Below are 26,982 nucleotides of genomic sequence, written 5' to 3' on the forward strand. Positions count from 1 at the left end.
CCAAGGGGAAGGCCTGGATGGTGGCCCAACTCAAGGGACTGAACCAATCAGGATTTTCCATGCAGTCTCTGTGTGAAATTGTCACTTTAATGAGTCTCATTCCCCCTCCAAATGGTAGAGAGTCTAGAAGGTGGCCTTAATATCCCTTCTTACAAGCTCCTCTCTACTCACTGATATCTGGTGGAGGTGGGTAGGGAATGATTGGGAGAGAGGGAAAAGGGGTCCAGTAGAGCTGAAATATGAAAAATCACTAAAGTATAAAAACTGCAAATAATGGGTTGCCCAGCATCTCCATAATCAGCACTCATTTATGGTAATACCGGTTTCCACTGATTATTTAATAACTTCTTGTCAAATATCCATGGTGGGTTCATCCCTGTGCTGGGTACTATGGAAGAAGACGTGGCCTTCTCTTGCTATGTTAAGGGCCTCCCCATCTGAATGAGAAGAGACCACTCACGTGCAGCCAACAAGGAAAGGATAATTAAATGCTAGGCTGGGTTACTGGCTTGAAAAAGACCAGGAGTCCCTTTTTTTTTAACCCTTCCTTCCTTATCCTCTTCCCCTCATACTTTCCTATAAGGTTTTTACATATATTTTGGAAAATAAAATTCTATTAAAAAAAAAAAGAAAGAAAAAAAAAAGAAAAAGACCAGGAGTTAAGGAAGAAGCAGGAGAAATCGAGATGGGACAAACTAGCCTGGGGAGGCTTCCAGGAACGGTGAGCTTTAAAGGTAGGGTAGGAGTAAGAGAAGAAGGGGATTGGAGAGAAGGCACTCTAGATGGGAGGAACAGTACAAGGAAATATTCAGAGACCAGAATCAGTGCAGTGTATACAGGGGACAGTGAGAAATCACAGAATCACGATTTTGGAAGGGGATATTAGAGGTCAGCTGGTTTAATCCCTAACTAGAGAAGGAACTCCCACAATATCCCTGATAGCTTCTGCAGGTGCTATTATTATCCTCATTTTACAGATAAGGAAACTGAGGCAAACAGAGGTTAAATGACTTGTCCAAGGTCACACAGCCAGTAAATGTCTGAAGCTGTATTTGAACTCAGGTCATCCTAACTCCAGACCTGCCACTCTATCCACCAAACCACCTTGCTGCCCACTAGCTACTGAGTCAGCCCATATTCCATATTTGTACAGCTCTAATTAAATTCTTTGTTGAACTTAAATTGACTTCTCTGGGACTTCATCCCATCAGTCCTACTTCTGCCTTTTGGGAGCAGGGAAAGAAGACTAGCCTGCAAAAAGTTTAGAAAGGCCAATAATGAGGTGTAACAAGGAATAGCATGTGGGGCTGGGGTGGGGCAGTCCGAGGGCCTTCAATGTGGCAGATTGGAGTGCCCAAAATGTTTCTGTCTATGATACTGGCAGTCTCACTGACTTTACTTGCATCAGGAAACCCTGGGTTCACATCCCTGACGTTGCCGTTAACTATGTGACCTTGGACCTTTCACTTCTAGGCCTCAGTTTCCTCATCTGTCAAATGGGAAGTCATTCTCCATCTGTCTCTTATTAGCCTTGCCTACTTCAGAGGTTTCTCTTTACTTCAACATTTTCCTGTTAGCAAAAGTGAAAGCAGAGGAGAGGAGAGGGAAGAGGAGCAAGTAAAAGAGAGGAAAGAAGAAAGAAGGGGCAAAAAGGAAAGGAGATGAGGAGATAAATGAAGAGAGTGCAGGACAGGAAAGGAGGAAATTCTAGGCTGGGTGAAGAAACAGCTTTGGCTCTTTTCTCAGAAAACCATTCATTCCAGGAGAAAGCCCCTGGCCCTCATCCCAGGCCCCATAAGTCCCCTGTGCTGAACAAGAGCCCGGGGGCCAGGGAGCTGACCTGGGGCCTTTATCAGAGCAAGAGATCAGACTCCATATGGCTCAGCAGACCCTCAGGTGGGCTCACCTTCCTCACTCCTTTATAAAGTAACCTTATTCGAGGTCACTCTTCTGGCAAAGTCGTCTCCACTTTCTTCCTGCCTGTCTCCCTCCGCAGGCTTCATGGAGAGATGTGACAAGCACATCTGTCTGTCTGAACTTCCATTGTCATCAGGGCCTCTGTCTGGCAAACCCACTCCCAGGGCTGTGGGGTTTCCCTCTACAGTGTCCCTCCGATAGGTGACTTCATTCCTACTCCCCTGAATAGAATTTTCTCAAAGTGATAAGTTTCAGTTTAGTTTATAGCCACACAAGGGACTTCAGGGGAAACAGGGGTCAGGTTGGGGAACCTGAGTAGCAAAATTGGGGTGGGGGGCACAAAAGCCCTATTCTAGTGGCTTTTTGCCACTGACCCTGACTGGTTGTTCTGGGAAAATAACAAGATTTATACTTTTATAACACTTCCATTCCTGTGAAGTAGGAAGTGTAGGGTGAGTGGAATGCCATGCCCAAGCCAGAACCCTGACTTTCACTGAATGCTGGGAGCAGGTGCCTGGAAATTAGGTGCTGAGAAGGTTCACAGAATGATAGGATGCAGAATTCTGGGCCTTAGAAATGCTCTAGTCTGGGAGGCCACAGGCCAAATCTGGCCGGCTGCTTGTTTTTGTATAGCCTATGAGCTAAGAATTGGTTTTACATTTTAAAATATAACTTTATTTATAATATGAATTCAATGTAACTTGATTTTATACTGTAAGAACTATTCTAAGCTTGTGGACCATAGAAAAACAGGCAGCAGGCAGGATTTGGCTTGGGGGCCATAGCTTACCAACCCCTGATCTAGATTAAAAACTTATTTTACAGATGTGAAAACTTGTGGCCCAGAAGAATAAAGTGACTTGACCAGAGGCAGGACCAGAATTTTGTTGTTCTGATTTCCATTCAGATTCTCTTCCCACTCCCTACTAACTCTCTGAGAGTATACTAATAGGTCCTCAGACCCCACTGCCCCACCCACCCCAAAGCCCCCAAGACAGAATGCCAGGGCTACACTGAAGGAGACTCCTGGCCTCCCTGGGAGCAGGCCTTTAACTAAATAAACATCACTAGTCCATTAAGTTCCCAGACCAGGCAGAAAGGCAGAGAGATGAACACAGGAGATAGAGAGAGAGGCAAGGAGAAAGAGACTGTCTTTAAGTGTCTGCAGTGGCCACGGCCTCATGTTTATCTCTCCGATCTTTCCCAAGCAGGTGTCTTCCTAAAGCCCAGCTGGGAAGAAAGAAGCTAAGAGGGGTTGCTAGGGTAGAGAGAGAAGGGTGGGGGTGGGGGTGTTTGGGAGGGGATTGGACCTTGGATTCCTCAGAGAAGACTAGGGAATCTAGGAGATGGCCTACTAAACGTGTCACAACTATTGAAGTTATTTGCATTGCTTTCCATTTTAAAGCTTGGTTAGACTGAGTCAAAGCTACAGAGGTGCCCCAGCACCAATGCACACAGAAGGGTCTCCTCTTTCAAGTGAATAACAGAAACACTATCACTCAGCTGCATTTTAGCTTTTTGAGGTGAACTGACTCCCCATGTCTTGGTCATTTCTCTTGTCAAAGTCTGAAAGTGATGAAGTAGAGGAAAGAAGACCATTTCCTTGCTTGGGGGCTGCCCCTCAGTGACTTCCATGAACGAGGCAGACAAGTATAGGCAGAGCTAGTGGAGCCTGGGTCCTGATGCCTGAGTCTATGGAACTGGGGTGCGACATGTTTAGCCTTTTGCTAAGCAGAATCTTAGCTTTCCTATTTGGGAAGTGAGGGTCGCCCTGTTATGAATGCCATGAACGGCAGGATGAGATGTTTGAACTTGTAGAAATCAGAGTGACTTGAAACCCAGAATTGTGGAATGTCAGAGCTTGGGAAGGCAACCCGGTATATCAGGAAGAATGCTGGATTTGGCTTCAGAACAACTGAGTTTAAATCCTGGTTCTGACACTAACTCTATGAACTGGGATAATTCACCTCTCTAAGGTTTCTGTTTTCTCATCTGCAAAATGAGAGGGTGAGACTTGATTTGTTTTAAGGTCCCCTTCAGTTCTAAAGCTTATGTATGGGGTCCTAGAGACCCTATTTATCTGTGATCCTAGATTGAGAGCTGGACAGAACCTTAGAGGTTCTAGTCCAACTTTTTTTTTTTTCCAGATGAGAAAACTGAGGCCTGGAGATAAAATTACTTCCTCAAGAACAGTGAGTCAGAGCCAGAGCTAGGGCTGGGTTTCTTGATGCCCTGTTCTTTCCATTACCCTCATGAAGCTCTCTTTGAGCCCCAAGCATCAGTTGTTACTCTACAGAGTAAGGACTATTTTGCTCCCTGCCTTCAAGAAGCTAGGAAGAAGACTCCAGACCTGGGGGATGCTGGGGTCCAGCTGGAGCTGCCACTCAGACTTAAATGAGCCCCCTCTAACTAACTGTTCCCAAATTTAAAAAAACCCATCAAATGATTTCCCCTCCTGACTTCTCAGATGGAAGGAGACTGGGAGGGGGGAGAACAGGGATGGAAGGAAGTCAGGAGGATCCACGCCTACCTCCTTCTAAACTCTTTCAACAGCTTCTCAAACTCCGGGTGCTCCCGCCCCCAATTCCTGCTCCCTACTCCCCACCAATTGCCTTAATGACGCTCCCACTTTGTAACCAAAATCCACCTTTCAACATTTAAATCCCATGGAGCAAACGAGGTTGGTGGGAGACAATGGCATTTAAACACCTGGCCCATACCTGGGAGGAGGGGGGGCCAAAGCAGGGGAGTACTTGGCTTCAAAGCTGACTTCAAACAATAAGTAGAAAATAAACCCAACTAGTGATCTCTAATCCCCTTAAACTCTGAGACGAGTTACAGTGATTATGTGGTTTTAAAAGAAAACAAAACCGGGGAGAAAGAAGAGAAGCTAGAAACAAGTGTATATGCTCTCTCTCTCTCTCTCTCTCTCTCTCTCTCTCTCTCTCTCTCTCTCTCTCTCTCTCCCTCTCTCTCTCTCTCTCCCCCCCCCATCATACCTTGGGGTAGGTTGCGACAGGGAAATGCTTTTTGAAGCTCTAACAATATCACACTGACCCTCCTCTCTGGTCTAGGGGTCAATTCCTGCCTCTCTGAGATACCAAAGGATGGTTCAGAGAACGTGGGCCTCACAGGTTAGGGATGTAGTCACACATCCCGGATCACAGAACTGGAGAATATCAGAGCTGGAGGAGACTTTAGTTTCCATCTAATCCAACCCCTGTATTTTACTAGTGAGGAAACTGAGGCCCATGGAAGGGAAATGAGGTCACTGTAAAGTTACTTTGCTTTGGTAATACAGGTTGGAACCTGCACTTATGAATTTGTCTAAACCTTTCTGAACCAAGTTTCAATTGATCTCCATTTTTTTCTTCTGCCCAGAAGCATGGATGTAATAGAAATGGCCCAATGCTGTGAGTCAGGAGACTTGAGTTTAAATACACCTGTGTGACCTTGGGAGGGTTCCATACCCTCCCGAGCTTATTTCTCCTCTGTAAGATGAGAAGGGAAATAGGATCTCCAAGGTCTTTTCCAGCCCTGATATTCTATGGCTGATGGTTTACCATTCTATGTTCTAAAGTCTCTCCTGATCTAATATTCCATGTTCTAAAGGTTCCTTTTAGTTATGATAATCATGGTTCTCATGTTTAGTCTATTGGGGTACAAGTTCTATAAGTTTATTCCTTTATGCATGGTAGGATGCCATTTTGTTCTTTTTTCAAACTCTTATAAGTTTCAAGTTCCTCTAACCCCTTTCCCCCCACTCAGTTTTAATATTCTAGGCTCTGGGAAAGGGCGAAGGCCAAGCCCTCTTCCCCCTGTCTCCAACTCTTTCCAAGATACATTCATCTCTCCCAATTCCCACCTACCCAATATTTTCCACCCCCCCATTTGATAAGATGCAGGGTTCTAGAAACCACATGGAGACTCCAGAGGCATAAGTTGCCCCAATTTTGATCAGGGTTGCAAACTGCAAATTGGAAGAACCTTATCCCAACCTGATATCTAAGGGAATCAGTGGTGATTCCCCCCTTTCCCTTGCCTGAAACCTAATCACAGCATTCTAGATCTGGCAGGGAGACCTCAGGGATCATCCTGTCCTACCCACTGATTTTAAAGATGGGGAAACAGAGGCCCAGAGAAAAAATGTGACTTATACCCCAAATGGCTCAACAAATTAGTGGCAAATCTGAGATTTGAGGCCAGGTTTTTCCACTGAACTAAACTGCCACCTCTATTTCTAAACATCCCCAAATGCCCACAGCTCTCAACCAAGAATCTTCATCTCCCCCTACCCAGCTAATGTACCTTGAAAAGGTGGTCAAATGTGAGGGGACTGAGAGGAGGTAGGAGGGTAGGCCCCTGTAGGGAAGGTGGCCATTTTGTTTGAATGAAGTCAAAAGCAGGGGGAGAACGAAGGAGGAGGCATACGCACCATTGTACACCAATTCGGAGAATTTCAAGCCTAGGCCCTGTTTGATTTTACGCACTTCTCGATCCATGGTGAAAGCCTCAATGTCTAAATGAGCATGGTAGAGGATCGTTCCCGCTGGGGTCTCGTAGATACCTAGCCATTTTTCCAGGCAGGGGGAAAAAGAGAAAAAAGACACAAACGCATGAAACCCAAACTGTCAGCAAATGACAAAAAAAATAATGACTTGTCTGACAAGAGAAACGCCAGTCGGACCCATTCACTCCCAGCTTGCTGCAAAATGCATCTGTCATTATACTCATGCTGGGGCCAAGACAGTCCACTCCGCACCTTGTGGAGAAAATGTCTAGATTTTCCTCTTTGAAGGGGCTCTCTGACGATGCTAAATGACAGGGTTTTGGAGCAGTCCCCCTTTACTCCCCCTAAAGCATGCCCACCGGTCTATGGCTGAAAACCTGTAATTAAACGAGTGATGGTAGAGCATTGGCCCATGGATACAGGGCCCCAAATATCCCTTCCTCTCCTCTGCCAGGGAAAAGGAGAAGGGGACAGGCAGGAGAAAATACATAGATATAAATGCACATAACATGCATGTTGTTATTCAGACATTTCAGTCATGTTCGATTATTGGTGACCTTATTTGGAGTTTTCTTGGCAAAGACACCAGAGTGGTTTGCCATTTCCTTCTCCGGCTCATTTATAGGCAAACAGGGTTAAGTGACTTGCCCAGGGTCACACAGCCAGTGTCTGAGACTGGATTTGAACTCATAAAGATGAATCTTCCTGTTTCCAAGACCAGTGCTCTATCCACTGGACCACCTGGCTACCTTTCAGTGCATATGTGTGTGTGTATGTATGTATATGTATATAGGTATATATACACACACATATATATATATGTATATAGAAATATAGAAAATTGTGTTTATGTGTGTATCTATATTTATCTATCCACACATAAACCCATGGGTTGATAGGTGGCATAATGGATGGAATACTGGATGTGAGTTCAAACCTTGCCATAGACATTTATAAACTGTGTGATCTCAAACAAGTCACTTAACCTTTCTTGGCCTCAGTTTCCACACCTATAAAATGGGAATAATAATAGTTATTTCCTCACAGGGTTGTTGTGAGGATCAAATGAAATAACATATGCAAAGTGCTTTATAAACATTAAAGTGTTATAGAAATATTAGGCATTATGATGAGGAGGAGGGAGATAAACTCAATTCTGGCTTCTGATGAAGCTCACACAGCCCCATTTCCCTCCTCAGCTCTCCTGAGAATCACAGAATGTAAGAACTAGAATAGCCCAATAAGGTCACCATATCTGACTGCAGAAGCCCAGAGAAGGGACTTGCTCAGTGTCAGAGCCAGGGTACTGTTCTTTCCACTTTGCAATACTGCCTCTTGTGGCTTTTGCCCAAAAGTAATAAAATTCTGATGTAGGTATAAGAGTGTATGTGACAATGCCTTGAAAAGTAGGAGACAGTATACAACCTTGAGAAAAGATGATGTTATATTAACAGTAACAACAACAATAGTATCATTTATGTAGCACTGGGCTAAGGTGGGTCTGAGATGACAGGCAAGTCACTGTCCCTATTAGGACCTATCAAATGGAAATTACAATCCCTGTTTTACCTACCTCAGAATTCCTGTGAGGGTCCAATGAAAGAATAAATTTAAGGGAAAATAAGTGCCCCCCCCCAAAAGTATAAAGAACAATAAAGTATAAGGTACTGCTATTATTATGTTTTTAAAACCTCAATACATGATAGCATTAACTCTACTAACAGGTTTTGTTGACCAAGTAAGTGACAGATTCTGATTTTGGGGAAGAAAATATAGTGATAATGACAAAGCATGGTGGATTGTTACGCTATGGTTTTAAAATTGATATGATTTATGGCATAAACTCATTTGAAAACAATGGATGACATCAGAGAGCTGGGTTTGAAGAATACTTCTGACACTAGCTGTGTGACCATGGGCAAGTCATTTAAGCCTTTTGAATTCAGTTACCTAATCTCTAAAATGGGGATAATAATGCCTATGATAGCAACTTCACAGGGTTTTTATGAGAATCAATATACAGAATACTTTGTCCAACCCTAAAGTACTATATAAATGTCAGCTGTTGTGAATAACAGCAGTAATAGTATATTATAATTACTGCTATGTAGCATATATAATAATAGTATATTATGGTAGCTAATAAGACTCAGGCTCTTACTAGCTGTGTGACTCTGGGCAAGTCACTTAACCCTCATTGCCCTGCAAAAAACCACAAACAAAAAACCCCAAAAAAACAAGACTCAGGCTTTTCCAATTCATCCAATGGAAGTGTGGGCCCAATTTCTGGACTCTGCCAACCCACACCAGCTATATGAATCATCATCATAGAACAGGAAGAAACCTTAAAGATCAACATTTCAACCCCTCATTTTACAGATGAGGAAACTGAGTCCCAGAAAGGGGAAATCACTCAAATTGAGCAAGTTAATGCCAAAGTTGAAACCTAACCCCAGGTTTCCTGACTCCAGGTTCAGGACTTTTTCTACTATAACCATGATCTCTCTTCTCCTTGCTGTCAGAGCTACTGACCAAAGCCCAGCAGCTGAGAAGTTCCAATAGCCAGGATGCTGAGTTCTCAGGCCTAACCTCAGGGTCCTGAACCAAAAAAGAGAGAAACTATAAACTCCCATCTGAAATCTTCAAAGTTTTATTTTCTCCCTGTGGCTAAAGATTCTCAAGCCATGTCCATATGCCCTTCCAGTGGGTCAGAAAGGAGAAAGGAAAGGTCAGGGTAGGGGCAGAATCAACCCTGTTTCCTAAGAGAGGCACAGAGAAAGGAAATTTGCCCAGGTTTGCCAATGGCTGGAGGTAGGAGATTGGAAGAGGCCTCCAGGCTTACTCCAGTAGGAGGAACCCTCATAGGGGCTATAGCCAGTGGGCAGTTTGGGGAGGGGACAGGGCCTGCAGAAACCATTCCCAGAGGTGGATGCCTGTTGCACCCTTTCCTAGAGGCAGGGCATTTGACAGAAGATTCAGAGGGGGGAGAAAAGTCAGCTACAAAACACATCTACACAATTAATATTCTTACTCCTTTCCTTAGAAGGTGTTAAAGTTAATTGTGACTGATCAAAAAGCTTGTTTTTGGAGCTGCTGCTTCTGTGTGTGTGAGTGTGTGCATGCGTGCACACATTAAAAAAAAAAAAAAGATCTCCCCTCTGTTCTCCACAGGAGGTGGGTTGCAGATGATTTTTCTGTGTTTCTTCTGGGGAAAAAAATAAATTAAAAAAAATCCATGACAGAAACCTGATGCTAAGAGACTATAGATTTGGGGCTTTTGACAGTCAGCGTATGAACCACTGCGCAAAAGGAAGAAGGAGATGACAGCTGAACCTCTGGTGTCGCCGTGGAGGAGACAACAGACATCTTCAAAGTGACACTCGAAGCGTCTCCAAGTGTCTATTTTCATCTCTCCGTGTTTACAGGAAAAAGACAGGGGTGTCAGCATTTTTGACTAGAGGGCCTTCAATCACACCATAATTACTGTAGAGGAGGGGAGCTGAGGGGGGAGGGGAGGAGGAGAGTGGACTGGGAAAGAGTGGAGATACAGACAGCTGTTTCTGCTTAAAATGTCCTCATTTGTAACTGCTACTGCCAGTTTAGCGCCAATTGAGCAATTTCCTTGTATTGACTAAGATCTGTCCATTCAATTGGGGGTTGGTACTTTGGGCCTCCATGCCAGCACCAGGAGCTCCCACTTCCACCCTGCCATCCTGTGGTGGTCTGGAGCCACAGTAAAACAAAATTCAAAGGCTGGTCCTAGGTGGGGAGGCTGAGTTTTTTGGAGAAGAAATATACCCCGTTTGCATCTCCCCAATCCCTTCTTGAGTAGCCAGGCAGAGCATGGGAGCACATCAAGCAGTGATGGAGGGATGAGGAAGAGAGGCAGGGGTGTGTTCTGTGGGGAGGGCAGAGTGAGAGGGATGCCTTCTCTCTGGGTGTCTGGAGCAGAGGGGTCCTCGTGGAAGGTGGGGAGTCCTGCTGATCTGAGCACTGGGTTCTTACCGGGATCCAATTCTAGGGGATTTCTCTGGCTGAACACCAGGCTAAGCCCTTTGGATATGTTCCTTGCTTTATCATCTTCCCCTAGGTCCCCCACTTTGACTCAAGCAACCTCGGTCACAAGAGCCACAGAAAAATCTAAGACTCAAGGGGTAACACAGGCTGGGAAGAGCTATAAGGGTAAGTGTGTGTGTGTGTGTGTGTGTGTGTGTGTGTGTGTGTGTGATTGTTCGGGGAGGAATCTACACAGGTGTGTGGTAAAGGAAGGGAAAGGGAGTAATAGCGAAGGGCCTCTGATTTAGAGAAAGGAAGGAATCCAAAGAGAAGGACGGAAATCCCAGACCAGAGAGTGCAAAGGGGAATGGGAGTCCAGGGAACAGAGAGAACAGGGAATGTCGGGGAACTGGATAATGAGGAGGATTTCAAGAGAAAGAGAGGAAGGTGGAAAGAAGAAGGAAAGACAAAGTAAGGCAAGCCAGAGCAGGAGAGAGCACAAACCCTTCTCTCCCCCGTCTCTTCTTTTCCCCCCACTGATTTCATTTACTCCACTTAATTAGCCCCCCTCCGGAGTTAAAAAGATAATTTGATAATGAGAATGTGAAAAGACACAATATTCAGGAAAGCAACTCCATTTGCAACCTTCTGCGCCCCTGCCGGCCCAGCCAAGTGAGCCCTGAGCTCACTGTCACCGGCAGCACCACGGTCAGGGGGTACCCCCAGCAACCCACTGACCCCACTCTGAACCTTTGGACAAGAAAGAGCCAGCCCCTGAGACCACCATCTCCCCAAGAGAGCCTGGGACAAGCCCACTGCCAGCCCCTCCCTCCTGCCTCCCTGACATCAGTCTTTAATGAATTTTCAATTACAAGCCTTGTAAAATCAATACAAATGAATTTTTTTTCCACGTTAGGTTCTGGACAATAGCTTCATCCAGAGGCTGCCCTCAGTGTAACTGATGATTAACCAGTTTCTCTCATTACCTTACACTTAATAAAAATCTCTTCACGGCCAGAATCAGGAACAGCCACATTAATTTATGGTCTTTCTAGTTCATCAGCTAATTAGCTAGCTAGCTAGCTTGGAAGGAACTAGGCTGGCAGAGAGAGGTTTTCTTGTCGGTGGTGGTGGTGGTGATTTTTTTTAAAGGTGAAAATAGCCATAAACCAGTTCCTGTGTCCCCAGCCTTTCTTTTCTATAGCCATGGCCTCAGTTATTTCTCAGCACAGGAAGTGATAGGGTCAGTATACAACCCAGCTCCATAGTAGGTTAGAGGTGTGGAAAGTCCCTCAGAGGCTATTCATATAGTCTAATTACAGAAGAGGGGGGCAGCTAGGTGGCACAGTGGATAGAGCACCAGCCCTGGAGTCAGGAGGACCTGAGTTCAAATCCAGCCTCAGACACTTGACACTTACTGGCTGTGTGATCTTGGGCAAGTCACTTAACCCCAATTACCTCACTAAAAAAAAAAGAAACAAAAAAACCCCAAAATAATTATAGAAGAGGAAACCAAGGCCCATGGGCAGGAAGGAGCTTGCCTAAAGTCACACAAATGAATTAATAGTAGTTAGCGACCTTTCTTTCCATTTTCAAAATGTACGTTTGCAGGGAAACCTTCCCTTCAAAGGAATGGTAAGTACCTGGACCTTGTTTGGGAAATATGTCCTCTTGGCCCTGGATACTCAGTCCAGTAACGTGACCTAGAGGGAAGGGTAGGCCCCACAGCTATGGAGGGGAAGGCTGGGGTAGGTCACCCAACCTGCCAGTTTCTCCTTCCTCACTATTATGGACACTTTCAAGCTGTCCACTTCAGAAAGTACAGAGAGACTTCAGCTGCCCCATACACTATGCTGTGTCTTTGGCCTCTTCCTTCACTGACATGTTTGCAAACTGATCATCCCATTTCTTCTTTGGGGTGCTGCTGGGGGTCGGAAATAGTACACACTGGGGAATATGTGGTTGTTGGCCATAAACAACCTTTCTGCTATAAAGGACAGGTCTAGACAAAGGGACATTTAATCAGATGTGAGTGTGGGTAAAACAAAGGCAGAAGAGGATAAAAGGAGGAAGCTAATTAGTATTGTTAGCCAGCTACAAATTAGACAGGAACTTCCCCAGAGGTTTTAAATTGGGTTGTTTCTCATGGATGGTGGAGTCTGTGGGGGAAAAAAAAGCTAACCTTACAAACCCTCTCAAAATATGCTGTCTCCTCAGTTTCTCCTCCCTTTTGCTCACTGCATCCCTTCTCTTATGTACAGAAAAACCAGCAGTGGCCTTCGAGTCTTCCAATTGCTTAGAAGTAAAATTGGAACTGGAAGGACCATAGATATAATCCAGACCAGGGGTTCTTAACCTGAGATCCATGAACTTAAAAAAAACACATTTGATAATTGTATTTCAATATAATTGGTTTCAATTGTTGAGTTGTTTCAGTCATGTCTGACTATGACCCCATTTGGGGTTTTCTTGACAAAGATACTAGAGTGGTTTGCCATTTTCTTCTCCACTTCATTTTACAGATGAGGAAACTGAGGCAGGGTAAGTGACTTGCCCAGAGTCACACAGCTAGTAAGTGTCTGAGGCCAGATTTGAGCTCAGGTGCTCCTGACATTAGGGCTGGCACTGTATCCACTGAACCACCTAGCTGCCCCGTCAGTTTTTAATATAGATGGTTTAAATAACATTATTCTGGGAAGGGCTCCATAGGCTTCAAGAGATTGCCAGAAGGCACCATTATGCATCTCTAGTATATAAAAGGAGCTGAGGCCCTCAGTGTGAGGAGGGGAAAGAGAAGAGGAGGACACAGTGAACTCCTGCCCAGGGTCACCTGCTGAGATGGGGCAGAGCCATAACCAGGATCCAGATCTTCTAGCCTCCGATCTTGAGCTCCTTTCTCTTAGCATCAGTTACAAGGTGGACATGCTATGCTCTTTATGAAGGCTCCTTTTTCTCCCTTCCCAAGCGAAGGCTAACAAATGTTGGACAAGACCCACATTGCCTGATGCCAAATTGCAGCTAATTCTTGAGTGTTATGCAGAAACTCCTTCATGAAGCATACGGTCCTTTGTACACAAGGACATATTGTGGCATTGGTGTGGGTAGGAGTGTGGATGGCATCATTTAGCTCATTCTCAGACTCCTGGTCCTACCAGTTGTACACACAGATATATTAAAGGCAATTGGGTATTTTCCCAGAGAACCGCATTTAGTGGGGACTGATAGAAATTAAAAGTCATTCAGCAGTGTAGAAACAACAGAGTTTATACCTTAGTGAGCAAAAATAATTATTTAAAATATAGGCTGGGTGGAATTGGTGGTCCCCCATTAAAGGTCTTATGCCAGCATCCCAAGGTCTCTGTCTCTCCACTGAGGGGCAATGTCCTATCCTTTCCCCTCTATTCCCCTCCAAATGAGGGCCTGCTTCATGCCACTTCTCCTGGGAGCAAAAATCCTAGTTATAGCTTTGAGCGCATGCATTTTCAAACTGTTTGATTTTCTGTAGGGTTGAGATATACTGAGTCTTCCACACTCTTGTCTACCTTCTGAAATCTACAAGTCTTGGGTTTGAATCCCTCCTTAAGCACTTACTAGCTTTTGACCTAGGCAAGTTATTTAACTTTCTTCAGCCTCAGTTTCCTCATCTGAAAAATGGGAATAATAATAATAATAATAGTCTCACAGGGCTGTTGTGAAGAGCAAAAGAGATGACGTATGTAATGCACATTACAAAGTGCTATACAAATGTTAGATGTTCCCTACCATGAGAAACAGCACACTTTTTGGGGAGGGTTGAGCTTGGGATTGGGATTGAAGGCTCAGTCTGTAGAGGTCCACCTTGGACCAAGGTTAGTAGCTCAGTCTGGGGCCTTGATCCAACATTTGATTCAAAGCAATTCAACAATCAATTGACTAAGTATTTACTAGGTACAAGACTATCAGCCATGGATACAAATAGATATAATTCATTTGACTTTTTTTTGGAGGGGTAAGGTAATTTGGGTTAAGTGACTTGCCCAGCTAGGGTCACACAGCTAGTAATTGGTAAGTGTCTGAGGCCAAATTTGAACTCAGGTCCTCCTGAATCCAGAGCTGGTGTTTTATCCACTGTGCCACCTAGCTTCCCCAGATATAATTCATTTGACTTTTTTGGGGGGGGGGTAAGGTAATTTGGGTTAAGTGACTTGCCCAGCTAGGGTCACACAGCTAGTAATTGGTAAGTGTCTGAGGCCAAATTTGAACTCAGGTCCTCCTGAATCCAGAGCTGGTGTTTTATCCACTGCGCCACCTAGCTGCCCCAGATATAATTCATTTGAACTGAATTGGATGTCAGGCAGCTCTTGTTGGCCTTTCTATAGCACTAGGCTTCACGGCTGGCAGAATAGTGGCTGTCTCAGGTCGATGAAATAAATGATTCAAGATGAACACGGATGGAGTCAAGAGTATGCATTCTTACCCTTGCTCTCATCATCTCATGGGATAGGGTAAAGGAGAGACACAGACAATGTTTATGCTAAGTGGGTGGTTCTCAAATGTTTTGGTCTCAGGACCCCTCTACACTCCTAAAAATTATTGAGGACCCTCAAGAATCTTTATTTGTGTTATTTTATTGACATTTACTGTTATTAGAAATGAAAACATCTCAACATTACTATGAAAATGGTTTTGACCTTGGAGACCCTCTAAAAGGGTCTTGGGGACCCCCGTGGCAGTTGGGTGGAGCAGTGACTAGAGCACTGGGCCTAGAGTCAAGAAGATCTGAGTTCAAATGTGACCTCGGACACTAGCTGTATGACCCTGGGCAAGTCACTTAAACCCTGTTTTCCTGAGTTTCTTCATCTGTAAAATGAGGTGGAGAAGGAAATGGCAAACCACTTCAGTATCTTTCCCAAGAAAACCCCAAGGGATCACAAAGAGTCAGACATGACTGAAAAACGACTGAAGAACAGCAACAGGGTCACAAGATCATACTTTGAGATCTCCTGTTTGAGGAAAATTTTGGGGAAGAGATATCTGCCAAAACTGTTTAGGGAGGCAGTCAGGGACTGATACAGATGTCAGGATGGTCTGCTTAGGGCACTTCATGACAGTAAGACCTCTCAGAAGGAAACTAACACTCTGGCTAATGCTACTCCTCTCTCTGGTAGAAACAGTATTATTCCTTGATTCTTGCCACCTACTATCATTCCAATGCATCATTGCAGCTCAAATAGGCAACACTGCTAATGATGTACAGGATTTAAATAAATTTTTATTTTTCACTCTAATAGTGCCCAGGTTTGGGCTCTTGAATGCCAGTGAAGACTTGGAGGGACAGGATAGTTGTCTTAAATGCCAGAAGGGCTAAAAGGGGATTGGGCTTATTCTGCTTGGCTCCAAAGAGAACTAGGCTTAATATAAGAAAAGAAATGTTCTAAAAGAATGGCCTAGTCGTCGAATGGGCTGCCTTGGGAATTAATGCATTCTCTTTTCTTGCAGGTCTTCAAGCAAAGATCAGGTAATTGTTGGACAGGGATAGTGTAGGGAGACCCCCATTCAAGTCTAGCTGGACTATGTGGCCGCTGAATTCCTTTTCATCTTTGAGATTTTATGATTCTGCAATTCCCCTTCCTCTTACATGTCCTTGGAGCTTAGGAAAGGTGGCCACAAGCTCTGCATGGGAAAGCACAGTGGTAGGTGCTGTCATCTCCTTAAACTTAGCAGAGGGAGCCAGAAGTACAATTACCCCCAAGCCCTTTGCTTAGACCCTAATTTCAACTCCACATATTTTTGCCATTCTCACTGAGAAATGGAGGCTCTTAGAGATGCAGAGTGTCAGCAGCAGAAGGGTATATTAATGGGCAGGAGTCTCTGCTAGGAACTGGTTCCTTTTCAGCCAGTCTCAAAGATGGCACAGAATCTCAGCATCCTAGAATCTTAGATCTGGAAGGGAACTCAATGATCCTTTTGCAAAAGGGGAAACTGAGACCTAGAAAGTAATTTGCCCAAGACCACACAATGAATGGATGCAGGGTAGAGATATAAGAGGTTCAAGAAGGGTTTATATAAATACACAGATGGTGGAATCACAATGAAATTCACTAAGGGATGTGGGGTGGGGGAGTATCACTAATGCATGGTGCCCTACATATTATCCCTCTGTGCCTTCATCAGAGACAGACTCTAAAACTAGAAGAGATACAGAGCTGGCCCAAGAAGGCAATTATGAGAAGGCAAGATGTGGAGACAAGTTTCCTCTGTCCCTGGGAAACACTGTTCCTCCTAGCTCTGTGTTTCTCTAGGAGCAAACCCTGGTCCTCCTTGGCCCTCCCCACAAGGCAGCTCCATACAAACTGACAACGCCAACCCCTGGTCCGATTAGTATTCGAGACTCTCAAAAGGAGCTGTGAATTAGCCATCTGAATGAAATCTTTAATGACCAAGAAATCGCCCCCTTTCTGTCTTTTCATGGAGACATGAAAGGGGCCTGCTCGCTCCCGCCCCCAAATGGGAGTTGGGCCCCTGAGAGGACAGTGGAGAGGCTGACCACACAGGCTCTGATCCTCTAGCCAGAACACCTGGCTCCACCCTGTCATCTCCTTGGAGCTCCGTGAGAACACAGTTGAACACCTACATGGAAAACCTTGGCTTTGGCCAATGGAGTGGGTCTGCTCACTGCCTAGCCTAGTGTTACCTTAGGCCCAAGTCAACAGCACACTAATCACATGAACGAGAGCCAGCCTGTAGTTTGGTCAGCAATCCTGTATCCCTAAATTGCTGCTACCATAAACATGCTTCCCTATTCCCTCCTTTGTTTACAATGTAAAACTCTTCACAATCAGGTCCCAATCTATCTTCCCAGACTTATTATATCTGACTCTCCCTCATTTGCACGGCCTCCTTGCTGGTCCCTGAATGTGTCATGCTGGCTATTGTTTCCTTGCCTTTGTTTACATGGTCCCTAATTCCTGGAGTGCCTTCTTTCCTTTTCACCTCTGGTTCTTGGAGCCTCTAGACAGGTTCAATGCAAGTGTTACCTCCTAAGGGAAGTGTCCTCTATTTTCCCCACTTGTTAGTTTTCCCTGTCTCTGCAAAATTACTTTGTGTATTTATTTATTCCTTCATTCATTTATGTGCAAATTGTTTCCCTCCAGTGGAGAGTAAGCTTTTTGAGGTCAAAGACTACTTTTTTCCTCTGGTTCTGCCCAGCTGCTGGTCCTCCAGATTTTCTCCATTGGTTGATTTAAAGATCTTTAGCAAGATGTCATACAATTGGGAATGGTTACTACTTCCTGGCAACATCATCATTGTCATCACCACCACCACCACCACTCAAACATATAGTGAGTGCTTTGAGGTTTGCAAAATGCCTTACTTAATATGATCAAATCTGAGTCTTACGATAGCCCTGTATGGGAGGTGCTACTATGTTTCCTATTTTAGAGGTAAGAAAACTGAGGTTCAGAAAAGTTCCAACTTATCCTGATATACGAATGTGTGGGGATTCTCCTCTTATCAAATATGCCTATGTGATCATATTGTTTGTCTCTCCCTGACCTAGTGGGTGACCCATAACCATGGCTACAGATTATTATTCATAATAACATGAGAGGCATTATGATGTAGTGAATAGAGAGAGTAGGGCTTGAAGGCACAAAGATAGGGGTTCGAGCCCTGCCTCTGACGTGAACTTGTGGTGTGACCCTCAGTAAGTCACCGAACTCAGCACTTCAGACAACTCTCTAAGATTATAAAATTAGAGAGAAGGCACCAACCTGTATTGGGAGAAGGCATTTTCTCACTTGGCGGGGGTCCTTATCCCATTGCAATCAGAGGTCCAGCCCTTATCCCTACTCACAATAATAGCCTACCTCTCAAAAAAAGTCACAAAGAACTTCCATTTTAGCACAAGCTCTTCCTGCTCCCCTCCCAAGAGGCCCACTTCCAGGGTTTTACCACAGATTTTTCTATGCTGCAGTGTCCCCAAATTTCCTCCATCCCAGGGGACAGTAGATAGACCACCATCTTCCCCTTGAACATCTGGGCTCTGTGTGCTGTGTCAAGGTGCAGGGACCTTGAAGTCGCCCAGAGCATGCGCTCTGAAGGCATTCTGGAGGTAAGCTTACCTCTGGACTTCATCCCGATGAAGCGGTTCTCCACAATGTCAATTCGGCCAACCCCATGTTTGCCCCTGTTGGGGAAGAAGCAAGGGAGAAGAGATCAGGGATTGGGTGGGCAGGCAGGCCCCCATGAAAAAGAGTAACCCCAACTTTCAGAAAGGAGCAGGGGGAACCTAACCATGCTTCTCAAATCCATGAATGCTTTGGGATGTTCTTGCTTTCCTTGGCCCCAGTGACCTCATGGCCAGTTGGGACTTGTGGTGCCAGGCTGAATTATTCTGTCAGGGGACATGAATAAAGGAAGGAAGAGCATTTATTAAGTGCTTATTGTGTGCTTCCTGTATGATTTTCATGAAGATTATGGGTACCCATGGAGTTGGAAGAGAATTTTTTTTTTGGTGAGGCAATGAGGGTTAAGTGACTTGCCCAGGGCCACACAGCTAGTAAGTGTCAAGTGTCTGAGGCCGGATTTGAACTCAGGTCCTCCTGAATCCAGGGCCGGTGCTCTATCCACTGTGCCACCTAGCTGCCCCTGGAAGAGAATCTTGGGTTCAATCTAAGCAAAATCCTTCCTTTTCCAAGTGAGGAAACTTGAGGCACAGAGAGGGGGAAAATACTATTGTAGACTTACAGAATCACAGAATTGGAAGAGATCACAGAGATCATCCAGTTCAACTCATCCCTAAACTATATCATGCTCTTCAGCAACCGCTACAAGAAGCTCCTTTGGAAGATCCCTATTGATGGGGGACTCACTACCTCCTGTGGCATCCCATTCTATTTTGGAGAACTCTAATGAGTAAGAAGCTTGTATTTTTCTGTAATTTTCATCTATTGATAATAATAACAATAACATCAACTAACATTACATAGTAAAATTTACAAAGCACTTTACAGACACAATCCCATTTGAGCCTTACAGCAACTCTGGAATAGATTCTTCACTGCTCCCAGCTCTGCCCTCTGTGTCCATAAAGAAAAGGTCTTGTCAAAAAGCACACAGAGGGGGGCAGCTCGGAGGCACAGTGAATAAAGCACCGGTCCTGGATTCAGGAGGACTTGAGTTCAAATCTGACCTCAGACACTTGACACTTACTAGCTGTGTGACCCTGGGCAAATCACTTAACCCTTATTGCCCCACTCCCCCCAAAAAACAAACCACAAACAAACAAACAACAAAAAACCCCACAAAAAGCACACAGAGTTAGCAAGAAATGTGGAACTAAGGCCCAGCAAATGGCTCTTTTCACTAACCACAATGTCTCCCCAAGACAAAAGAAAATAAGGGACATGAGTCCTAGCATGCCTGCCCTTTGATCCCTCCACCAGCCTTTCCTCAGAAGATAATAATACAAGGACCTGAGCTATGGAGGTACATTTCAGAACTTGGATGGTGTTATTATACATAAGAGTCATTCTTTCTGGGATACCAGTTTCTTACTCATTTGATAGTTGTTTGTTGAGTTTATTCAACTGAACTGATTGTCCAAGATCAAGCGCAATTACCAAAGGTTATCTTGTACCAGCCCATTTTCCTCAGAAGACCCCAGGGTTCTGTTAAGCTGGAGAGGTATTGTGGTAATGGTCTCAGGCTGGGAATGATTACAGAGACCTTGGATTTGCATAAATCACCATTGGCCCTGGGAACATGCCTGGTATTTGATCTTGGGTAGAGAAAATACTCATCAGAGTACATGCAACCTAGGCTAAGCTAAGCTCTCATCTGTGTATGTTCCTTTGCCCAGACACCCTATTTAAACTATACCTCCCCACCACCCACCCACTTGAAGCTCCTTTGGCTGTATCATAAATTCTGATCAATGAAGGGCAAACTCTATTTATCACCTCTGGGCTTTAGAACTGATCAGGGCAGAGTATGGAAGGCAACTTTGACTACTTAAGGCCATATAAAGATTGTTAAATTCCATCTTAGGATATTTTTCAAAAAAGCCAATGCCAGCAAAATGAGTATGCATATTCTCCATTGTGTCAGACGACAAGGGCCCTATTATTACTGTACCAAGATAAGAGGTAATATTGGGGACTGTCAAATTGATGCCAACAATACCTCTATTGATTGGGAGCTGTCCAGTGTCCTCTCACCTTTCTAGGTGGGGAGTTCAAGGGAAGGGATTTTACTGCCCTATGCAGGACAGTAGTGTTGTAAGAGAATGGAGCTGTGTGGTAGTGTAGAATGGGCAACTCAGCCTTGAGTTCTAGTCCTGGGCCTGGTGAATAAGACCTTGGGAAAATCACTTTCTCTCCCTGTGTTTTAGTTTCCCTAGCAATAAAATTAGGGAGTTTGGCTAAGTGCTCACTAAAATCCCTTCCAGCTATAACATGCTTAAATTTCTATGAGTCTATGACTCTACATGTAGGGATTATGAGGCAGTTAGGTGGCACAGTGGCCTGAAGTCAGGAAGAATCATCTTCCTGAGTTCAAATCTGGCCTCAGACAGTTATTAGCTGTGTGACTTTGGGCAGGTCACTTAGCCTGTTTGCCTCAGTTTCCTCATCTGCAAAATTAGCAGAATGAGAGAAGGAAATGACAAACTCCTCCAGTATCTCTGCCAAGAAAATCCCAAAGTGGATCATGAAGAGTCTGTCGTGACTGAGAAATGACTGAACAACAAAATAGGTATTATAAATTCACAGACTGAGAGCTTAAGGTCATTTAGTCCACCCCTCTCCTTTTATAGATAAGGAACTGGAGGCCCAGAAAGGTTCATAATAACTTGCCCATGGTCACAAGGCTGGATAAATGGTAGAATCAGGATTCGAACCTAAGCTTTCTGCCTCCAAATCCCGTATTCTTCCCCCTGCCTAACAGCTTCATGGTGAAGCTCAGGAATAGAGAGAGAAAAGAATCTCCATCCTCCTTGTGTCCTAACTCCAGGGCTTTGACAATGGGACCATAATCACTAACCTTCTTCTTAGTCTAAACTTTCCTTCAGAAGAGTTTCTCATTCACTCACCAGGGGCCCAAAGGAATGGAATGTGTTTCCTGGGATCTCTCGAGAATGAGAGGGAAGAAAGGCACAGGATGTGGGAAGAAGCGAGAGGTCAGCGAGCAGCACTTACGCAATTTCATTCAGGTAGAGAAAGAGCTCCAAGGACGTACGGTGGGATGTGCCATCTTTGACATTGGTCACCTGCACGGGAACACCTGGGGGAGTAAAAGGTGCAGATGGTAAAGGGCTGGGGCAGCCCAGAGAAAGGGGGAAGGGGGCCGGCCATCAGCCCCATACTCAATGTCCCTCTCCTGGTCATCAGCAACGCCTTAAATGGATGTGACAGATATGGACTCCAAATAACTTCTTAAAAAGCCATGTGCAGGTTGTGGCCGCTGGGGGAAAAGAGGGGCTGGGAAGCCCCTGGAATGAAAGAGAAAATGTAATAAAAACTCTCTGCCCCCCCTCCCATTCTTTTTTTCCCTTTTGCATTTAGGGGCTGTGAAATTGCAACCAGGCCCTGAACTAATTGAATTTCACGCTCCACCATTGTCTTACCACCGGAGCACCTTCTGTCCCACCAGTTAGTGGGGGGCTGGACCGCTGCAGAGGTACAGCCCAACACACACACACACACACACACACACACACACACAGAGCCCCCTGCAATGTCTGTTGGACCAATGATCCAATCCCCTCCCCCTGCCTACACCCCACACAGGGTCCCAGTTATCAGCCTGATGGGCATGGCATGGCTCCCCCACTGGCCAATGGCAGGGCAGGACTGGCTGGAATGGCAGGGTCTCCCATGAATTAATTATAATGGCCTCTAAAAAGTCAGGGGAGCTAGGAGGGAGGGAGGGAGGGAAGACAGGCAGTGGGGGTGGTAGCAGCAGAGGGCTGGGGGAGTGTGGAAAGGGGCAGCGAAGGGGGGGGGGGGGTGGGTTAGGGGTTGACTTTGAATAGAAAAGGGGCATTTTCTCGAGCAGTGTGAAGTGAGCAATAAATGTATTAGGAGGCTAACAAGAGAGCTGTAGCTGTGACAAAGAAAAGCCGTTCAAAGTTGGAGCCTAATCTCCCTTCCATCTGCGCGTCTCATTACCATGTAGCGAGCTATCAGTTGCCAATCAGGGCTCAATGGCCTTCTTTGGAGTCTTTATTACCGAGGCGCCTGCTAGCGTGGCGACACTGAAGGGTCTGTCAGCATCGCCATTCTTAACCCCCATTGCCAGGGGTTTTATAACTCGGTTGTAAATTGCTATTAAATGTAAGTCTGGCCAATAATGAACCTTAAGCCCTCCTCACCGCCCCCCTGCCTCCCTCCATCCCCTTTCTCTGCCTCTCCTTTTCTATTATCATCCTTAGCCAGGGCATTGGATGGGGTCCACCCGGGCGGGGAAGAGACATTGTTGGGGCTACTGTTGGAGAAAGCAGCTTATCCTTTAAAATAGTTAATAATTAGATTAAAACTTCAAATAAATTAACTAGGGGATGAATGGGGAATAGCAGAGGGAGGAGTTTTTTTCCCCTCTATTTTTTTCAGACGCTTCCAAAGTCATTAAAATGGATTGAGTCTCTTCTCTCTCTGTCTTTCTCTCTGTCTCTGTCTCTGTTTCTATCTCTGTCTCTCTCCTCCACCCCTACCCCTTCTTTCCACTCTAAGACACATTGGCCAAATTATCATACTTGTAACTGAACCCTATCCTGTCTTAGGCCTGGCCCTTTTTTTCTTTTGGCCTTTTAGGTTGCCCAACTTCTCGGTAAACATGCTGTGATTTGGGTCTCTCTGGCATGTCAAGTCATGTAGATGCTTACCTGTACCATAAAGGTCCATTTTCAGCTAAGGATTTGGTCAATGGGTCTAGTACCCTATACTGGGCATCTCAGTAAAAGAGAAAAACAGCAGAGACAAAGAGAAATGAAGCTTGGGGAGAGAAAGAAGTGGTAGACTTGGAGGCAGAGGGGCTCAAATCCCAATTCTCCAGCTTTGTGGGCCATTGAACAGGTCATTTCCTTCTCTGGGCTGCATTTTGCTCATCTATAAAGTGAAGGTGTTGGAATAGATGACTTCCAACATCCCTTTAAGCTCTAAATCTGGGAATCTATGATCTGGGTGAGAATCAGGCCCCAAAGCAACTGATTGATTATGAGACCTAGAACATCCATCCTGGGGTCAAGGAACAGGGGTAAGCCCTGTTTTTAGAAACCTGAAGGAGAGAAGTCAAGGCCCATCTCTTCCTGCTGACGTTCCACTTGTCCCAGGACCAGAGAACAGAACCACTATCATATTTAGGACTGGAGAAAACTGAATCCTGGCTCCAGACTGGTCAGGGTTTAAGCGATTAGTGAGGGTGTTAACAATGGCCAAGTGTCCTTAGCCCTGGAATCACCTATGATTAAAGGGTTGAAAGCAGGTGAAGGGGGTGAGGATGGGCTAAGATGCCCAAATCCCCACTACCTCTGAAGGGACACTTCAGGCCAAAGTCTGAGCAAACAATCACTGGCTTGGGGAGAAGATGTAAAGGAGGAGAAGCTAACATGGGAAAGGGACTATTATCCCAAAGGGGGATTGCTCCACACTTCTCCTCATAGAATTATAAGGTCATAGGCTGAGAGCTGGAAAGTGCACTAGAGTTTATCTAGTCCAATCCTTTCATTTCACAGATGAGGAAACTGAGTCCATTGTCCACCACAGGTAGTTAAGTAGCAGAACCAGGATTTGAACCCACATCCTCCTTTGACTCGAAATAATCATACTAGCTAACGTTTCTAAAATGCTTTAGGGTCTGCAAATCACTTTACATATTATTAGCACTATTTTCACTGTGTATGCTACCCTATCCCTCCTCACCCTCACCAGAAAAGGACCTTGGGATCCCAGTGGACTGAAGACCAGAGCAAGATCTGCCTTCATCACCTCTCTGCTGGATTATTGAATCACTAGTCTTCCCAGCTCCAGATTTTTTCTCCTCCAATCCAAAACATAGTCCTAAGCACAGGATCATAGACCCAGAGACAGAAGGGACCTTAAAGACCAGCTAGTCCAACCTCTTCTTCTTTTTTTTTTTTTTTTGAGGGGCAATGGGGGTTAAGTGACTTGCCCAGGGTCACACAGCTAGTAAGTGTTAAGTGTCTGAGGCTGGATTTGAACTCAGGTACTCCTGAATCCAGGGCCGGTGCTCTATTCACTGCGCCATCTAGCTGCCCCCCAACCTCTTAATTTTTACAGATGAGGAAACTGAGATTAAGTAATCTGTCTATGGTCACACAACTAGTAAGTGTCAAAGACAAGATTTGATTCCAGGTCTTTAAGTTGTCTCTCCCATCCTCAAAAACTTTCAAGGATTTTCTACTTTCCATTAGTGAAGGAATAGGTTAGGGCTTAGCACTCAAAGCCATTTACAATTTGGCCCCAACCTACCCTCTGACCTTCTCTCTCAGTGAAGGAAGACCTACATTCTAGCCAAACTGGACTATTTATGTGCCCTCAGATAAGTCACTAAAATTCTCACCCCTAAGCCTTTGCTCACAAAAGTTCCCTGGATGCTTTTTCTCTCCTCTCTATTAAATTAAGTCCCACTTACCTTCAACAAGAAGTCCAAGTACCACTTTTCCTAACTCAACAATGCCTCTCTCCTCCAAACTCCTGTAGTTCTTACTCTCCATATTATACTTTGGGCCCTTATCACACACTATGTTGTATCATACTTATCTTTTTTACATTTTTTTCTATTTCTCTGCAACACCTAGCACAAATGGGAGCTCAAACAGCAATTATTTTGTGATGATGCCCACCTATGGTAGCTCTGAAGTCATTTGTGTTGCTGGGATTCAGCTTGCATGTCAGGGATGAAGAAGCATTCATTGATTGATTAAAAATGGGAAGAGAGGACTGGCCCTTTAAAGCTATGTCCTACTAATTAGTGAAGACCGGTTAGAGGCCTAGCAGTGAAGAGTTCAGTTTGGTTTGGGCTCTGGGGAAGTAGCTGAGGAAATTTCTTCCCTCCTTTATAACATATATGGCTTCAAATAATACATTAAAGCAGACATGGGGAAAAGCATTTATCTGTGAAAAACCTCACCTGAACTGTGACTTTCAGAGAGCCAGGAGAGAGAGGAGACAATACTTTCCTCAGGAATGGCAAAGGGGGAGGTGACCATTTGAATATATAATCTCCCTGACGGCTTTGTAGAGTCAAACTTGGAGACTTACCTTTCTTGAACTGAATCTCTAAGACATCTGGGCTGTTGGGAGCCTTTGTAGGGTCTTGGGTCTTTGTGTAGAGGCCAGGAGGTGCTTGGTTCTAAGGATGGAAGAGAAACATAGCATGGACCGAGGTCCCAGAGCTACCTGCGACTGCCCAGACTCAGAATGAACCCGGCTCCCCTTCCCTCCCTTCCCTCTTTTGGCCCAAAGGTTTGCCTCTAGGGCAGTGAGGCCCTCAAGGCAGAGCACAGGCAGGAAGTAGGCAGCTCCATTCTTTCCCCCAAGTCTGCTTTGGTTGGCACTGCCCAACAGGCCCTGTGGGCCCACACCGTTGCCACACAGCTCATCACCACTTTCTAGGGGCCTGGGAACAATGGGCTAAAGAAATCAGACAATTTTTCCCCTCAACTTGATCTCATCTTCTTCTTTGACGCCCCCACAGCTGGAGATGGAATAACTGTGGAAGAACAAGTCAGGCAGGAAAAAAAAGTATGACTTTGAAGGAGTGAGGCATGCACATACTTTCCAGGAGAGAGGAACAGACATCTGTGTGTGTGCTCGCTCTCTCTCACTCTCTCTCTCTCTTTCTCTCTCTCTCTCTCTCTCTCTCTCTCTCTCTCTCTCTCTCTCTCTCTCTCTCTCTCTCTCCCTTCCCTCCCCCCTCCACTTCTGCCTAGAATTGGGGTTTATTCTGCACTGACCGAAAAGCTAATGACTAAGTGTGACCCCAGCAGGTGCTCCAACAAGCTGTACTCTTCCGCAGTGTCCCTGAGGTTAATACTCACAGGGGGAAAAGGGAGGAACAAAAGAAAAACCCATTTGAAAACACATCAACCTTATGTATATTTTTTCCGGACTTGTAGAAAAGGGGCCTCTTGTCTCCCCTAAGCCCGGTCTGCCACAGCACTGACAGCCCGATACAAGCACACTCTTTCAATTAGCTCACGCATCAGGATGCCCCAGCTCCAGTGACTGCCAGACTTGGAGGCCAGGGGCAAAATCTTTTAGACTGGGGGCACTCGGCAACCTGGGGCCATAGAAGGTGTGGAGCACAGAGGGAATGGGGAGACTGATTTTTCAATGTTTTCCATCCTCACGCCTTGAGAACTCGCCCTGACAACCTGCCCTGACAAAGGCTCTTTGCCTATTTCTTGCAGGTTCAAATCTTGTACATTAGCTTTGGTTAATATTTTGTCACTTAGAGTAGAACCACAGATTTAAAGCTGGGAAGGGCCTTACCTTAACCCTTTATTTTTTGTTTTTTGGTGAGGCAATGAGGGTTAAGTGACTTGCCCAGGGTCA

The 26,982-nt window shown here is 45.1% G+C and overlaps 1 protein-coding gene across 2 annotated transcripts in view; it reads right to left on the bottom strand.

Annotated features, from left to right (window-relative positions):
- Positions 1-26,982, bottom strand: part of ASS1 (argininosuccinate synthase 1) — an 86,121-nt gene that overhangs the window by 9,947 nt on the left and 49,192 nt on the right. For both annotated transcript variants that reach the window (XM_043983580.1, XM_043983581.1), the window contains exons 9-12: positions 25,687-25,777; positions 21,604-21,688; positions 18,529-18,593; positions 6,353-6,484 (exon numbers count right to left, since the gene is read on the bottom strand). In XM_043983580.1, coding sequence (XP_043839515.1) covers positions 6,353-6,484; positions 18,529-18,593; positions 21,604-21,688; positions 25,687-25,777 — 373 coding nt within the window. The remainder of the gene's footprint in view (positions 1-6,352; positions 6,485-18,528; positions 18,594-21,603; positions 21,689-25,686; positions 25,778-26,982) is intronic.

This window comes from Dromiciops gliroides, chromosome 2 (assembly GCF_019393635.1).
Source record: "Dromiciops gliroides isolate mDroGli1 chromosome 2, mDroGli1.pri, whole genome shotgun sequence".
In the NCBI taxonomy this organism is placed as follows: domain Eukaryota; kingdom Metazoa; phylum Chordata; class Mammalia; order Microbiotheria; family Microbiotheriidae; genus Dromiciops; species Dromiciops gliroides.